Below are 12726 nucleotides of genomic sequence, written 5' to 3' on the forward strand. Positions count from 1 at the left end.
GTCTCTTCCCAATAAGGGGTAGGGGCAGTCTGGTATAATCATAAATGAGTGGGTTACTTGGCCCACTCCCAAGTCTACTGTTTTTTGGGTTGTCCATGAATACTTTTTTATGCCTGTAGCTCCTTGAACCCAGGAGGTCTTATCAGAAACATGGCCACATGGTTTAAGTAGGACCAAATGTTGAGCCCCTGTATCCACTAGGAACTCGATAGGTCTCCCCTCCACTTTTAGGGTTACCCTGGGCTCGGGGAGGGGTGCCGAACCCCGTCCCCCCTAATCATTTAATTCATCCATAGCCAGGATAGGGGCCTTGGGGCGTCCTTCCTGTTGTTTCTTTTTGGGACAGTCTCTGGCCCAGTGTCCATATTCTTTGCAATGAGCACATTGATTTTTTCCCAACTGGGGGCGCTCTCTGCGTCTCTCTTTGTTTTTTCCTTCCACCACAATCTTTCTTAGTCTACGTTCACGTTCCTTCTGTTCTCCCGCAGTGGCAGCCAGAAAGATCCGAGCTAAGTTTCGGGTCTGGCGGTCATCAGCTTTTTCTCGTTTCTCCTCTGTGGTTTCTCTATTGTTATACACTTTCTCTGCCACTGCCACTAAGTCCTGAATACTCTTTTTTCCTAACCTATCTACTTTCTGTAACTTTTTCTTAATGTCTGGCACCGCCTGGTTGACAAAATGTATTATTATAGCTGCCTTTGTCTCAATTGCTTCTGGGTCCATAGGAGTGTACCTACGAAAAGCTTCCTGAATTCTTTCTAGGAAAGCAGCAGGGCTTTCATCTAACTTTTGTTGTATATCCCCTACCTTAGCCAAATTTGTAGGCTTCCTCGCTGCTGCTTTCAGACCTTTTAATAGAGCCTGGCGATAGACCCAAAGCCTCTCTTTACCTTCTGCCGTGTTGAAGTCCCAGTTGGGTTGGGACAGAGGAAAAGAAGTGTTGATAGTGTCAGCATTGGTGGTGGGTTGACCATTGTCACCAGGAACCAATTTTTTGGCCTCATTCTGGATCTTTTCTCGTTCCTCAGTGGTGAACAAGACCTGCAGAAGCTATTGACAGTCATCCCAAGTGGGCTGATGGGTAAACAAAACAGTTTCTAACAGGTTAATCAAATCTCTAGGGTTATCAGAAAAATTGGCGTGTTGTCGGCGCCAATTATAAAGATCACTGGTAGCAAAGGGCCAGTAATGATGAGGCTGGTTTCTATGTTCATCAGGGGGCCCTATTGCTCGCAGCGGGCAGACAGTTGAGTCTGCCGGTCCTGCCGGCGAGGCGGCGCGCCGGTGACGAGTATTTTGGGCGGGACCATCATGGTTGTCGGCGGCGCCCGGGGCGGGCTCCCTAGTCCCGGCTGGGACTGGGTCACCTCCTCCAGCCTGCTGTGGCGGAAGAAAGGGGAGGGAATAGGGGGGAGGAAATATAAGATCTTCTTCGGTCCCTCCCTGGAGGACAGGGTAAAGTGGCGCGGTTGGCTTGGTTTCGGTTTGTTTTTCATCCGCGCGCTTTTTAGGAGCCTTTTCATTGGCCGTCAGGATTAACTCCGGTTGCTGCTGCTGTGAAGGCAAAAAAGGCTTAACCCATGGGGGTGGGTTAGAGATCAGAAATTTTCAAATGGCAATGTAGGGTACCTGGTCGGGATGAAGGATGGCTTTACGAACTCTGCGTATAATTTGTAAATCAAAAGTTTTCTCGGGGGGCCATCCTGACCCAAGGGTGGGCCACTCTGAGCTACAGAGGGTGATGAACTTAGCCTTTTTAATTTTTAAACTTAGGTTACGAGCGCTCTCCCTAACTTCCTTGAAATGATCTTTCAGGAGGGAAAGAGGGGTAGTCACAGTCTGTCCCATCGTCTCAGTCCAAGTCAGTACAACACACAGACAAACACAACAGAAAGAAACACGAGAGACAAAACCGTCCTCCGCCTGATCGGAGGCAATGCAAATGGGACGACGGCCTCGTGCCGTGTCGCGGGAGCGACCCGCACCGTCCCTCCAGGAGTCTCACTGACTCGTACTCTTGGGGCACTCCGTCCCCACCAGCGGAATCTGGAACGTCTTCCAGGATCCCGGGTCGGCGGCCCTTGCAGCGCGTCCGCCTAGACCGTCTGCCGACCTTTCCAGAAAATAGGCCCAGACTTTACAAACACAAAAAACACTCACCAGCCGGCATTGACCCTCCGGTACGGGAGTCCTGAAGGTCTTGGGATCCCGGACGAGCCCCCAAATGTTGTGCCCAGATTGTGAAGTCCCAGAGACCACCAGGAGACCGTTTCCGATGTAAGCACACAAGGGTCGTTTATTCAAGCTTAAGCAGGGACTCTCAATTGTCACCGACGCAGCGGATCGAGATTGAGAGCCCCGAGCCTCAAAACTAGCAGGGTTTTTATTGAGTATACAACAAGCTTTGGTTGTTAGTAGCCAGGTGATTGGTTAATACTAAATACATATGAAGTGTAGGGTTTTGATTGGTTAGGCTTAGGGGGGGTTAAGGGGGTTACGTATAGATTTTTGTGAGGGAGAAAAGGGGCAAAGATTAACGGCCGGTTGTTACATACTGATCGTTAGCAGACCCACTAATGGCCGCATCTATCTTGTGTGGACAGTCAGCTCATTAACTGCTTATCCTACAGATAGTGTGCCTGGAACGCTCTCTCCCCGGGTACACAGGTGGTTGGGTAATAAACTCAGGAATTTCAAGTGGTGAATTTCTAGTTTAAGCACAAATTTGAGAGAACAAAGGAGACGGCTCCAAAATGGAGTCATTTTGGTCCCACAGAGGTACAGATGATTTTTGAATACAAGACTTTTCCCCCAGTGTAGTTTTAAAGAAACTCCTGTTGAAAAGCAAATACAACAGTAGTTTGTATTGGACAATAGTGTTTTGTTTTTTAAGTGAAAGTCCCCAAAGCAAAATTGTACGATTAAAATTGGATCAAAGTGGTTGTACTGTTGTGACAATCTGTATACTGTCCTTTGCACAGTCTGTGCAACTCTGAGGTACATGGTCCCAGAAAGACCATTCCCATCATGTCCAAGCCTTTTGTCCAGCACTGTGTGGAAACCACATCTTGTATTAGTTGGCTTTTCATGCTTATAGTGAATACCTGGAGCAGGATACTTAAGAAGAAAAGAGGTTTATTCACTTTGAAGCTTTGGAGGCTGTCAGTCCAAATGGCATGGCACAGGCCCTACAAGGGCCTGCAGCACCCGCAGGAGCACAGTGGGAAGAAGAATCACTCAGAATCCTCAGTGTGGCCAGCCCAGCTTTTTTAGCACACTCACTGGGGCCAGGGATTTGGCTCAGTGGTTTTGCTGCCTGCTGCGCAAGCACAAGGACTTGAGTTCGATCCCTGGTACCAAAAAAAAAAAATAGCACACTCACGAACTTACTCCCTGAGGCCTGGTTCTCATCCCATGGCAGAGCCCCAGTGATTTAATGCATGATTGCAATTAAAAATTTGTATTTTGTTTTTCTTTTCAGTTCATCATATCTTTTTGTTATCAGACTGGCAGGGGGATCCTTGGTCCCTGTGTTCTAGAGGCAAAAATTCAGTCAAGATACAGAAGAGCACTGTGAAAGTAGAAGCAGGATTTATTGCAAAATGAAACAATGCAAGATGAAAGCATACTCCTTATGTTGCAGTTGCAACGAATACAAGTTTAAGGTTTATATGATTTTTGTTAGGTTTTTCTGTCTTTTTGGGCCCATCCAGTCCTCTTTTGCCAGCTCTCAAATGTCAGTGAGATAAAAGCCCCTGATGGAAGTTATTTGTGCCAGGTCAGGTGAACCCTTCTCAGGTCTGTGGCCAGGGCTGCCAGTTGGGTACTGTGGAGCATGTTGTGTTCCTTAGGTTAGGTCTGTCTCCTGCAGATCCATCCTGCAAGGTTAATCTTCTGGAGCTTATTTTGTTAGGAATTTTATGTAAGTTCCCTCCACTGCCTCTAAGCCTGCTAGTGTTTTTCTACCTGACATTGTCATGTGACCAAAGTGTTCATAGTTAAATGCATAATATTTATACTATTGCCTTAGGTGGCTATATCATTGTTTAGCCATTCCTCAACTATTATAATGATAGTACAAAGAACACTGTTGTGGTAAAAGTTGAGTGTGCCTTTTACTCCTCAATGATTTTAATGAAATGATTAGGTCTAAAGGTTTGAAATTTTTTGTAGTTCTTGGTACCAAGTTACACATATCCTTCCTTTTTTTTTTTTTTTTTGTTATCGGGGATTGAACTTGGACCTCACACTTGTGAGACAGGAGGCCTCACTGAGCTAATTCCTCAACCCCTTTTCTTCTGGAAGGATTGTACTAATTTATGTTGTGACCAACGCTTTACGACCCTGCCAATTTCCTCTCAGCTTCTCCATCACTGGGTATTATCGTTAAAATATTAAATTTTAGCTGAGCGTGGTGGCACGCACTTGTAATCCCAGGCTGAGGGAGGAGGATGGTAAATTTGAGCCCAGCCTGGGCAATTTAGCGTGACCGTTTTTAAAAAAGAAAGAAAGATGTTTTGTTCACTTGGTAAATGTGAGATAGGACATCATACCTCGTCGGTAAAAGGCATTATTAAATGACTTGTATTTAATGGGGTTTAACTGTGCCCGTATTGCTGACAGACTGTGCAAACTGAGCTTGGAGCAGATGAAGACTAGAAGAGCACGGACGCCCCCTACCGACCGCAGCGGCCGGTGACGGGTGTGGGTGTGCAGCTTGCTGCGGGAGTCATCTGTTTTCCTGGGTGTGGGAACCGAGCAAAACGCAGGCAAGGACATGACATCGCGCAGGCGCATTACAGTCCCGGGGGGCCTGCGCGGGCGACGCGGGGGGGGGGGGCCGGTGTGGGCTGGACGCAGGCGCACTGGTGACCTGAACGGTGGGCGCGCCTGCGCAGTCACTCCTCTTCAGGCGGCGGCCATGGCTGGGCAAGAGGATCCAGTGCAGCGGGAGATTCACCAGGACTGGGCGAACCGGGAATACATTGAGCTCATCACCAGCAGCATCAAGAAAATCGCAGACTTTCTCAACTCGTTCGGTCAGCGGGCGAGCAGGGAGGCGGGGACGCGAAGGCCCCGGGGGCGACCGGTGGGAGAAGCCGGGGGGACTCCGGGAGCTCGGCGCCCTCTGGGTTTTGCTTCTACTTCGGCCCCACCTTCCCGCTGCCCGATGCTCTGGCCCGCGAGGCCGGCGAGGCTTTGGCTTCGGCTTCGTCGCCGTCCCCACCCCGGGCCCGCGGGCAGGCAGTTTTCCCACGTACCTCGGGCGGCCCTGTCCACCCGTTGCGTGCTGCTTCCCTTGGGTGGTCTTCCTGCCTCCTTTATGCCGCCTCATTCCAGTCACCTCTCCCGCAGGGTGCCCCCGTGGCTGTGTCGCTTCCCTGACAGTTCCTCATCTCTTTCAGGACGAGATCGGAACCTTTTAACGCCATTCCCTTTCGTCGCTCCCTCGGTCGCTTCTCTGTCCATTCCTTTTCCCCGGTGTGTGGCAGGAGCTGAGGTCAGAGATTAGGTCCAGGTCTTGTAGGGCCTTAGAGAAACTGCTTGCATCTGATTTGTGTTAGGTGTCTGTCTACTGCTAGCCCGGTCCTCAGAGCTATCACAGGATAGGTGCTTTCAGCAGAGAAACAGCTTTACCAAAATCTTTTCTAGGTGTAGTAGCCTCGCGACAGTCTTAAATTCTTTCTGCACTGTTCAGATCTGCTTGGACCGCAAGCCTGTAACAGACTTCTACCCACCCCATGTTCCCCAAGTGTTTCATTCAGAGAACTTGGTGCTGGATGAACTTGGCAAGATGTAGGGATGACACCTAGTGATTTTGTTCCACTAATCCAGCAACAGTAAACAGTTGAAATTAAATAGAAGAAACTGATGTATTAAAAAAAATTTTTTTTAAGGAACTACTTTGTAGCTAGAGGAACTGATAGTCCTAAGTAGTATAAAGTGATAGAGCAAGAGTTTTGGCAGTGGGCTGGAGATGTAGCTCAAAGTAGGGCCTGAGTTGGATCCGCTACACAGCCCCCAAAAAGTTTGTCAAAAAGAAAACAAAAAAGTTGTCAGAAAGCATCAGCAGGAGAAACTACAACTCAGTACAGATCTCTGTTGAGGCACTGTGCGGGACATAAGAACCCTTCCTGCATTCAAACAAGTTCTTTCTTGAAATAATGACAGATTCAGGACAAAACAGAGCATGGTTTTTAATATATTTACATGTAAGTGTATAGGACTATAATCTTGATGTGTTGTGCTATGTAGACTCATCTGAGAATGAAAAGAGAACAGTATAAATTACATCAGTGATACATATCCACACACATAGATAGCTGTAAAGGTTGTAGTAGGGAATGATGGTGATATAGAGCTCATGTATCTTGAAAATATTTTTTCTTTCGAATAATAGAAATAAAGGAGCGTGGTTTAGTGGAAAAGAGTTTGGAATTAGGAGAAGCTAGATTGATTTTAAGTAACTGATCTAGTTTCCTTGGAGAGGTTTTTTGTTTGTTTGAGACAGAGTCCTCCTATGTTGTCCAAGCTGGCCTTCAGTTCTTGGGTTGAAGCAGTCCTCTTGCTTCAGCCTCCCAAATGTTGGGACTACAGGGGGATGTGTTACCACGCCCAGTAACATTTGTTACTCATAACATTCTCTCAGAGGATAATAGATTTGATGTTTGCTTAGTCTGGAGAGGCAGTGGGAAGTACAGTACTTAGAAAACAGTTGGATAAATCACTCTCATAGAGTAATTTTGTTTTAACAAAGTTCCTTGCTGTGTAGCCTAGGCCAGCTTTGAACTTTGTAGCCCAGCCTGCCCTCAAACTGGAAATCCTCCTGCCTCAGCCTTCTCAGTGCTGGATTGAAGTCATGGGCCACCATATCCAGTTTTAATTTTGTTTTGAAAGCAAAACTAAGACATTTTATTTTCTGGTAGGTATTAATATCTGACGTACTACAGAATTTCCATCCAAAGTGTTGTTAGTTCAATAGGTAAAATATTGAAAATTAAACTGGGGTTGCTTAGGGCCAGGGATTTAGCTCAGTGGTGCCGCTGACAGCCTTGCAAGTGCAAGGTTCCGAGTTAGATCCCTGATACCAAAAAAAACCAAATCCAAAAACCACTAAAAACTGGGGTTGTTTTTCAAATTTAAAAGTGATCTAGCATCTCAGTTTTCCAAGTTGGGATCTTAGTAATATAATAACTTTATTTCCAAGCACTGAATTATATCAGTGAACATTTTTTTTTTTTTTTGTCATGGTACCAGGGATTGAACCTGGGGCCTTGGAGTTGAGCTACATCCCCAACCCTTTTTAATTTTCTATTTTGAGACAGGGTCTTGCTGAGTCCTAAGTTGCTCAGGCTGGGCTTGCACTTGTGATTCTCTAGCCTTCAGCCTCCCAGAGTGTTGGGATTACAGCAATGGGCCACCATGCTGATTTTTTTAAAAAATTCTTTTATTGGTACATTTAGGCATACAATACGTTTACATTTATCATTGGGTGCTTGTACCTGTACATGACGTATCTTGGTTCATATTTTTTTCCCCATTACCTGTGAGCCCTTTTTTTTTTTGGTACTGGGGATTGAACTCAGGCCTTTGAGCTTGTGAGGCAGGCTTGGAACCACTGAGCTAAATCCCCAGCCCTATGTGATGTATCTTGGTTCTTATTTTTTCCCCATTCCCTGTGCTCCCTTCACCCCCTCCACCCTTCCCTATTTACATAGATTTCGTTTCCATTTTTTTTTCTTTTCTCATAATTTTTCCTTTCCCTTCTTTCCTTTCCCCTTCCCCTACCACCACCCCTACACCTTTGGACCTTTTAATATTTCAAATTATCAATTATCCGTTTTAATCATTTTAATCCTTATCACATTAGAGAAACTATTCAGTATTTACACATGTGTCCTATTTCACTTAAGAGTATGGCCTCAATATGCATCCATCTAGCTATAAATGTCTCTAGTTTCTCATTCTTTATGGCTGAGTAGTACTTCATGCCCTTCCCATTTATAGAAGCTCCATTTCCATTTTTCTTTTCAGAAGAATAAACTTGAGGGATTTGTAGGTAAATGGATGCACTTCAAGACCATACTGTTAAGTGAAACAAATCAGATACAAAGTTTAAATAACACATGGTTTCTCTTATATGAGAAACCCAAAATATAAATAAAGAACAAATTAAAAGGTCGATAATAGGAAGTAAGAGATCTTTTCCAAATGGGGAGGGGAACAAGAGATGAAGTGAGTCTTGCTGGAGAGTGTTTAGACAGGCAGGATGGCCTAAAGTTGAGGCGAGATGGCAGTGTAGGAAGAGGTGTCAAAATGAAAGGTGTTGTGAAGTGTTGAGTCACTGTGTAGGAGACTGTCCTGGAGACTGGGTATTTTAGACATGAAGGTGAAGGCTGTAGAGAGATGACTGAACACGTTTTGGGAGAGATACTGGGAAATAATTATGCTTACATGCCTTTTTGTCTTGTATGTTGGGAATAGTTGGGAAATGTGGCTGAGTAGTTTCAGTCAGAGATGTGTGTACAGGAAGATACTCTGAGGTTGCATTTTGGGAGAGGTGGTGAAGGGGACCGAAGATGTAGAGGAAGAAGAGCAGTGTGGGTTCCATGGGACACTGGGAGTCTTTGTTTCTTCCTTCCGGTTCTGACAGGCCTGTGCAGACAGTGATGAGATTCTCTCCTCCTCAGCACCAGTAACTTGTGGCTCCCAGGAGTTAGAAGCCTCTGACACCTTCCTCTTTCCCTCAATTTCTGCTGCTTCTTTGGCCTTCCCTTTTCTCCTTTGACACTGCAGACAGTCTCTGGTTATGCTGGGATATCCTAAGATGTGCTGGCTTTGTGCTGTGGAAAAGCAGTCTGCATTCAGTAAACATCATGCTTCACTTTTTCTTCTTTTTCTTAAGGCTGGGATTCAACCCAGCACCTTGTATGTGCTAGGCAAGTGCTCTGCCACTGAGCTGTGCCCAGACTGAAGCCATCTTTCAGGTTTTGCGTCTTGTCTCTTCTCGGGCCAGCAGTGTGTGGCACGGTACTTTGGTGCTGCCAGGCCATGGCAGGGATGTATGGCTCCAGTCAGCACGCGATCATGGTGGTAAACAACTAATGCTCTTCAAGCTACTGAGTGGCTGAGCCATGATGTTGGATAAGTTAGGGAGATTCAGTGCATTTTCACTAAAATAGTTTCAGCAATTTGTATTTGTTTATTTTGAGATAGAGACTCACTATGTAGTTCAGGCTGGCCTTGAACTTCACATCCCCCTGCCTCAGCTTCCTGCATACAAGCATTACAGGCACGTGCCACCATACATGGCACTTTTTTTTGTTTTTTGACAAGATCTTTCTAAGTTATCTAGGCTGAGCTTGAACTTGTAATACTCCTGCATGCAACACCATGTCCCCTGTCTTGAAACTCTTAGTTTGCTGGTTAACAAATGGCCATCTGTGGCTGGGCGTGGTGGCGCAAGCCTGTAATCAATCCCAGCACGCAAGAGGCTGAGGCAGGAGGATCACCACAAGTTCAAGGCCAGTCTCACCTACATACTGAGTTCAAGCCCAGCCTGAACTACATAGACCCTGTCTCAAAAACACTAAAAGCAAAAACAAAACAAATGGCCATCTGTATAGCCTTGGTGTGTTGTTTTCTATTGCTGCCATAACAAATTAGCTTACATGTCATTTATCATTTTGCTGTTGTGTGGGTCAGAAATTGAACACTTATGCCACTTATGTGGTGGCACATACCTATAATCCCAGCACTTGGGAGGCTGAGGCAGGAGGATCACAGCAAATTGGAGGCCAGCCTGGACTACAAAATGAGTTCAAGGTCAGCCTGAACTACATAGCGAAACCCTGCCTCAAAAAACAAAAACAAAACAAAAAATCCAACACTTAGCTGGATGTGGTAGCAAATGTTGTGATTAGCTGTTCAGGAGGCTGAGTCAGGAGGATTGCACAGTCAATGCCAGCCTGGACACCTTAGCAAGACTTTGTCTCTAATAAAATTTAAGGAGGAGTGTAGCTCTGTGGTAGAGCACTTTTCTAGTGTGTGTGAGGCCTTGGTTCAATCCCCAGAACCCAGGACCCGGAGGAGCAATCTACAGCATTGATCACTGGGCTAACATCAGGCTGAAGCTTCCTTTCTGGAGGTCCTCCTGTAAGAAGACCAGTCTTTGCCCACTGAGCTGTTGGCAGAATTCACTTTCTTGTGGTTGCAGGACTGAGGCCCTGGTTTCTTTGCTGGTTGTCAGCTGAGGCTGTTCTCAGCTTTAAATGACATTCACATCCCTGGTTCATGGCACCTGTGAAAGCCAGCATGTCGTTTGCGTTTCCCCTCACATTTCCAGGCTTTTCTTCACCCTTACCTTTGATCCTCTTCTGTGCTTTCCTCACCCTCTTCCCAAATCGGACTCACATGGAAAATCCAGGTTAGACCCTAGCATGTCCACGTGGTTAGCCTCAGTGATTCCTGCAAAGCCCTTCTGCCCTGCATATTATTGGGCTCCAGAAGGAGGCCCAGGACCACTGTTCTCTGCCTCACGGGTGTCCAGTAGCAGTAGGCAGCTGTGCCCCTGAGATGCAACCCATCGACCCCTCAGTTCCCATGTGTGCTCTTCACGGTACAGTGACCCCCCTCCTCAGCGCAGGGTGTGTATGTGTTGCATGTGTGTGTGTTTTTTTTTTTTTTTCCGTACCGGGGATCGAACTCAGGACCTTGTGCTTGCAAGCAGGCAAGCGGCAGAACCACTGAGCTAGATCCCCGGCCCTGCACGTGTGTTTTGACACTAGTCCTAAACATCAGTCTCCATTTACCAGATATGTCTTGCCGTTCAAGACTCGCAACCCTAAATGAGAAGCTGACAGCCCTGGAGCGGAGGATAGAGTACATTGAAGCGCGGGTGAGTAGCATGGGAGGGCATCATAGAGAACCTGAACATGAGCCCCACCTGGCCTGGATGTGGGTTTCTGTGACTTACAGCTGTTTTCCTATGAGTTCTTGCTGCCTCAGATCTAAAGTACGTGTGCCGTTTAGATTATTTTAATTGTTTTGAATTTGTCTAAATGTGACTTTTCCTTTGACAGGTGACAAAAGGTGAGACTCTCACATAGGCCTGTGCCGCACTGCTGCTGGGAAGTGCTTTACAGAACACAGGCCATGCGGAAAAGGCCCCAGCAGCCTCCAGCTCCTTCTTTTCACCTTCAAGAGCAACAGGGCTTTTTCTTGTTTTTCTTTTTCCAAAGGTCCAGCCTTTGGGCTCTGCCATGTACATCTGAGAGTGTGGTGTGGCATGGGGAGAAGTCCGGGGTCTCCTGGACACAGCTTCTGCTTTACCTTTCCAGTAATGCACGGAATTACTGTCAGTGTGTCTGAGGTGTTCAGAGTCAAAAGCCTGGGCCTCTGAAGGTCCCCCACCTCTCTCTGACTCTCCTTCCAGCTCTCATTGCCTCTGCCTCTGTCTGCTCTCTGCCTTCGGGGGAGGTTTGGAGTGGGGCGTCCTGGCTGACATGCCAGACATGCACAGTGGCTGCCAGAGAATGTTGCTGACCTAACATTTTGTTCTCGGGAGGTCCAAGTCACCCTCACTTGGCTTGAAGAGACGTTTTCAGAGTTTCCTTTCTGTCACTTGGGCTGTCTGTGCCTCTTGTATTGCCCTAATAAATTCCTCAACTTGATCTGACTGCTGTGATTGTGGAGGGAAGAGGAGTTAGAGCTGAGCTTAGCTGTCCAGCATAAAACCTCCAAATGTAGCTCTCTGATTCAAAACTGAGGGAGCTTACCAGCCTGTGCTTGGACATCAGCTGACTCACGCATCCTGTGAACCGTGTGGTCTTCAGCCGAACTGGGCAAGTCCTTATTGTGCAATAGAACATGCATCGAGTCAAATGCATGCGGTCTGCCGACATCCCCGTGTCCACACAGTCTAGCCACAATCCAGGGCAGACTCCAGGTTCCTAAGACCCAAACGGCTAAATTCCGACTTCCCTTGCAAAGCAAACCCGCTCCTGTAGTTGATGCAAGAACCTAAAATTTGCCATTCTACTGTCCAAAGCTTTCTGTAAACTTGTGGCACCCTTTTAAAGCCTTTTCCCCTGTAGACTCTTCATTAGAGTCACCTTAAATCCCCTAGGCTCTGCACACACGAATTCCCCCACTCAGTCAGTTTTGGTGTTCAGGATCTAGGTCAGGTCAGATTTCCCCTGTAAAGTTCTGTGCATGACTTCTTTCCTTCTGTCCTCCCATGATCACTCAGGGCTGGGTCTTGTCTTGCTTGAGTCAGTCATTCTGTGACTCAGGCACATGCTGAATACACCGAAGCCCCTTTCCTGTGCTGCCCCAGTATTGAGGTGCCTCAGGATACCAATTAAACTGACCCACAGAGGGCAAGCTGCTTTGGGCTTATGTCTTGTAGAACTTCACTTGGACCTCTGAAAGACCATGCTGAGCATCCCTACTCTGAAAGTAGGAAATTCTTCCACATCTGGAAGTGCCAATATAATGCCACAGTGGAACATTGTACACCTAACCAGGTCACAGTAGAAATAGGCACCCTGGAAACACTGCATGAAATTAATTTTAGGTGATGTGTACAGGTGTATATGAAACATGAATTTCACATTTAGACCTAGGCCCTGTCTCCCAGATCTCAGCACACACACCTGTGATCCCAGCACTCAGGAGGCTGAAGCAGGAATATCACTGCAAGTTTGAGGCCAGCTTGGACTACAT

General features: G+C 46.8%; 1 protein-coding gene across 1 annotated transcript; it reads left to right on the forward strand.

Annotated features, from left to right (window-relative positions):
- The first annotated feature begins 4838 nt into the window (after nucleotides 1-4838).
- Brk1 (BRICK1 subunit of SCAR/WAVE actin nucleating complex) lies at nucleotides 4839-11672 on the forward strand. Its single transcript, XM_004835327.2, has 3 exons — nucleotides 4839-5039; nucleotides 10815-10897; nucleotides 11082-11672. The coding sequence occupies exons 1-3, from the start codon at nucleotides 4922-4924 to the stop codon at nucleotides 11106-11108; spliced, it is 228 nt and encodes a 75-aa protein (XP_004835384.1). The 5' UTR covers nucleotides 4839-4921; the 3' UTR covers nucleotides 11109-11672.
- The last annotated feature ends 1054 nt before the right edge of the window (nucleotides 11673-12726 follow it).

The sequence above is a fragment of the Heterocephalus glaber genome, unplaced genomic scaffold (genome assembly GCF_053883595.1).
Source record: "Heterocephalus glaber isolate CG9 unplaced genomic scaffold, H.glaber_assembly_v1.0 deba00000122, whole genome shotgun sequence".
Classification (NCBI taxonomy): Eukaryota; Metazoa; Chordata; class Mammalia; order Rodentia; family Bathyergidae; genus Heterocephalus; species Heterocephalus glaber.

What these genes read in the sequence shown, in the direction of transcription:
- Brk1 (XM_004835327.2), top strand. Translation starts at nt 4,922, where the DNA reads ATGGCTGGGCAAGAGGATCCAGTGCAGCGGGAGATTCACCAGGACTGG. An exon ending in AGACTTTCTCAACTCGTTCG is followed by an intron (nt 5,040 to 10,814) that starts GTCAGCGGGCGA and finishes TCCATTTACCAG; the next exon opens with ATATGTCTTGCCGTTCAAGA. An exon ending in TAGAGTACATTGAAGCGCGG is followed by an intron (nt 10,898 to 11,081) that starts GTGAGTAGCATG and finishes TTCCTTTGACAG; the next exon opens with GTGACAAAAGGTGAGACTCT.